The 2,500-nt window shown below is 42.4% G+C and overlaps 1 protein-coding gene across 3 annotated transcripts in view; it reads left to right on the top strand.

Moving 5' to 3' along the window:
* The window catches only part of LOC143035803 (UDP-glucosyltransferase 2-like), a 16,828-nt gene that overhangs the window by 8,131 nt on the left and 6,197 nt on the right, over positions 1-2,500 (top strand). For all 3 annotated transcript variants that reach the window (XM_076202777.1, XM_076202778.1, XM_076202776.1), the window contains 2 exons: positions 1,143-1,238; positions 2,313-2,403. In XM_076202777.1, the coding sequence (XP_076058892.1) occupies positions 1,143-1,238; positions 2,313-2,403 (187 nt within the window). The remainder of the gene's footprint in view (positions 1-1,142; positions 1,239-2,312; positions 2,404-2,500) is intronic.

Raw genomic sequence — 2,500 nt, 5'->3', positions numbered from 1 at the left:
TGTGTGTGTGTGTGTGTGTGTGTGTGTGTGTGTGTGTGTGTGTGTGTGTGTGTGTGTGTGTGTGTGTGTGTGTGTGTGTGTGTGTGTGTGTGTGTGTGTGTGTGTGTGTGTGTGTGTGTGTGTGTGTGTGTGTGTGTGTGTGTGTGTGTGTGTGTGTGTGTGTGTGTGTGTGTGTGTGTGTGTGTGTGTGTGTGTGTGTGTTTGTGCATTTGTGTGTTTGTGTGGAAGGATCTGCGTTGGGAAACTTCATTTAACAGTTGTTGATGAAGGTTGATTCTGAGAACTGGCCAATAAACCACTCCTGCAGCCGTGACATATCCCCCACGAGTGGTGGGAGCGGCATGGTGGTTAGACTAGGTGGCGGGCTGGGGCTGTTCTACTCTACCACATTTGCTAACAGCGATAGTGGCGAGTGTGGTAAGTCTGGATGCACCAAGCCCAGATCTTTGCAAGCGGTGTGTGTGGTAGATGTGCTACACAGACCTTATGAAGTACACATCCTGCAGAACAGAGCAGCCAGGACTGGTAAAGTGGATGCCAAAGCGTATTATAGTGTGGCAAGTAAGATAATGTATACTGACGATACTGAAAATCATAACCTTTGCTATGAATGCCCTGTACAGGATCACTTAAGTAATATTTTTAAATTTTACATATTTTTCATTATATATAGTTTATACATTATATTGTTATTAGAACATTAGCATAGAAACTTGTTTATTTTAGTGTGAAAAAATCCCATAAAAATGTCCAATGTCGGAATTCTCCTCCTTTACAATCCTTTGTATCCCTTTGTGTATGTGTGTGTGTGTGTGCGTGTGTGTGTGTGTGTGTGTGTGTGTGTGTGTGTGTGTGTGTGTGTGTGTGTGTGTGTGTGTGTGTGTGTGTGTGTGTGTGTGTGTGTGTGCATGTGTGTGTGTGTGTGTGTGTGTGTGTGTGTGTGTGTGTGTGTGTGTGTGTGTGTGTGTGTGTGTGTGTGTGTGTGTGTGTGTGTGTGTGTGTGTGTGTGTGTGTGTTTGTTTTGGAGTGAGTCAGTGTGAGTGACTGAGAACTGAAACTCAGATTTGTATTAACATACTTTGGGGCACATGAATCTTCACAGCATCGGATGTTCCCTTCCGACTCTCATTTTATTTTTGCAGGATAGAGAAAGAGAGTCGCGACCGTGGCCTCTTTCCTGATGACATGCCGTCATTGGACGAGATGCATCGTAAAGTGAGTCTCCTATTTCTGAACGGGTAAGTGGTTGTACCACTAGCTGGCGTAGTGGTAACGCCTTGAATTTTCACGTGGGAAGTCCAAGATCAATCCCTCCTCACGGCTTAAAAGCTTCATGAATACTGCAAGTAGTTAGTGTCCACCTTCATCACAGGGATGATGGTGGTGGTGGTGATGACGGTGACGGCGATGACGATGATAACGACGACGATGACGACGACAACGATGACGACGATGACGATGAAGATGACGATGACGATAACGATGACGTCGACGATGACGATGACGATGACGTTGATGATGACGATGATGATGACGACAACGATGACGATGACGATGACGACAACGATGAAAATGACAATAATGACGGCGACGACGATAATGACGAGGACGATAATGACGGTGACGATAACGACGAAAACGACGACGATGATGACGATGACGACGTCGATGACAGTGACGATAGTTGTGGTGATGGTGATGGTTGTTGTGGATCTTGTAGTGGTGATGTGTTTGTGTGTGTGTACGTTAAATCACAACACTACCCATAGATTGGGTCATATGTAAACTCTGAGCTCTCATCCGGAAGGGTAATAACTATGGATCACGGGTCCAGCACGTGGTCAAGAACAGTGGCATACCAGAAGATATAATGATCCCTTGTTTTGTTTTACGTAAAAGAAGTCGTATGAGCGTAATGACTGACTGGGTGTTCAAACAATTAATAAACCTGGCCGATAATTCCGTATTAGATTCATTTCTACTGACATGATACTTAGGTATTGCCTCCGAATATATTTAGTTATGAAAACACTTCATTATATCTATCCCAAGGCTCAAATCTTCTTCTAATGAATGATAATTTCTCAACACGTATTTCAGAGCATCCTATCTTTTTTGCATAAATACAAATAAAAATATGCATCTTGTTTCTTACTTAGAGGCTTGCAGAAGTTGAATATTATGTTAAGTATTTATATACTACAAGCCGACAGAATATACTGATAAAGAGAGCAGTGAAAATAGCATAACGTGTCTCTGAAAATATGATAACATATCAGACACTTTTGTATATTTGCATTTTCACTTGGCAGCATTCGATCGATGGAGACTTCCAAAGCCTTCGTGCCGAATGTCATCCACGCCGGAGGGCTCCACCTTCGCCCAGCCAAACCTCTTCCTCAGGTAAAAGTCAACAATATCATTTGTCACCTTACTCCTTGTACGTGTTTTTATTTATTTGTTTATTTATTTATTTATTTTATTATTATTATTATTATTA

The sequence above is a fragment of the Oratosquilla oratoria genome, chromosome 19 (assembly GCF_046742065.1).
Source record: "Oratosquilla oratoria isolate Oo_2021 chromosome 19, ASM4674206v1, whole genome shotgun sequence".
NCBI classification, from domain to species: Eukaryota; Metazoa; Arthropoda; class Malacostraca; order Stomatopoda; family Squillidae; genus Oratosquilla; species Oratosquilla oratoria.
Note: the sequence above shows the minus strand (reverse complement) of the source record. Positions and strands in the feature narration are given on the sequence as shown.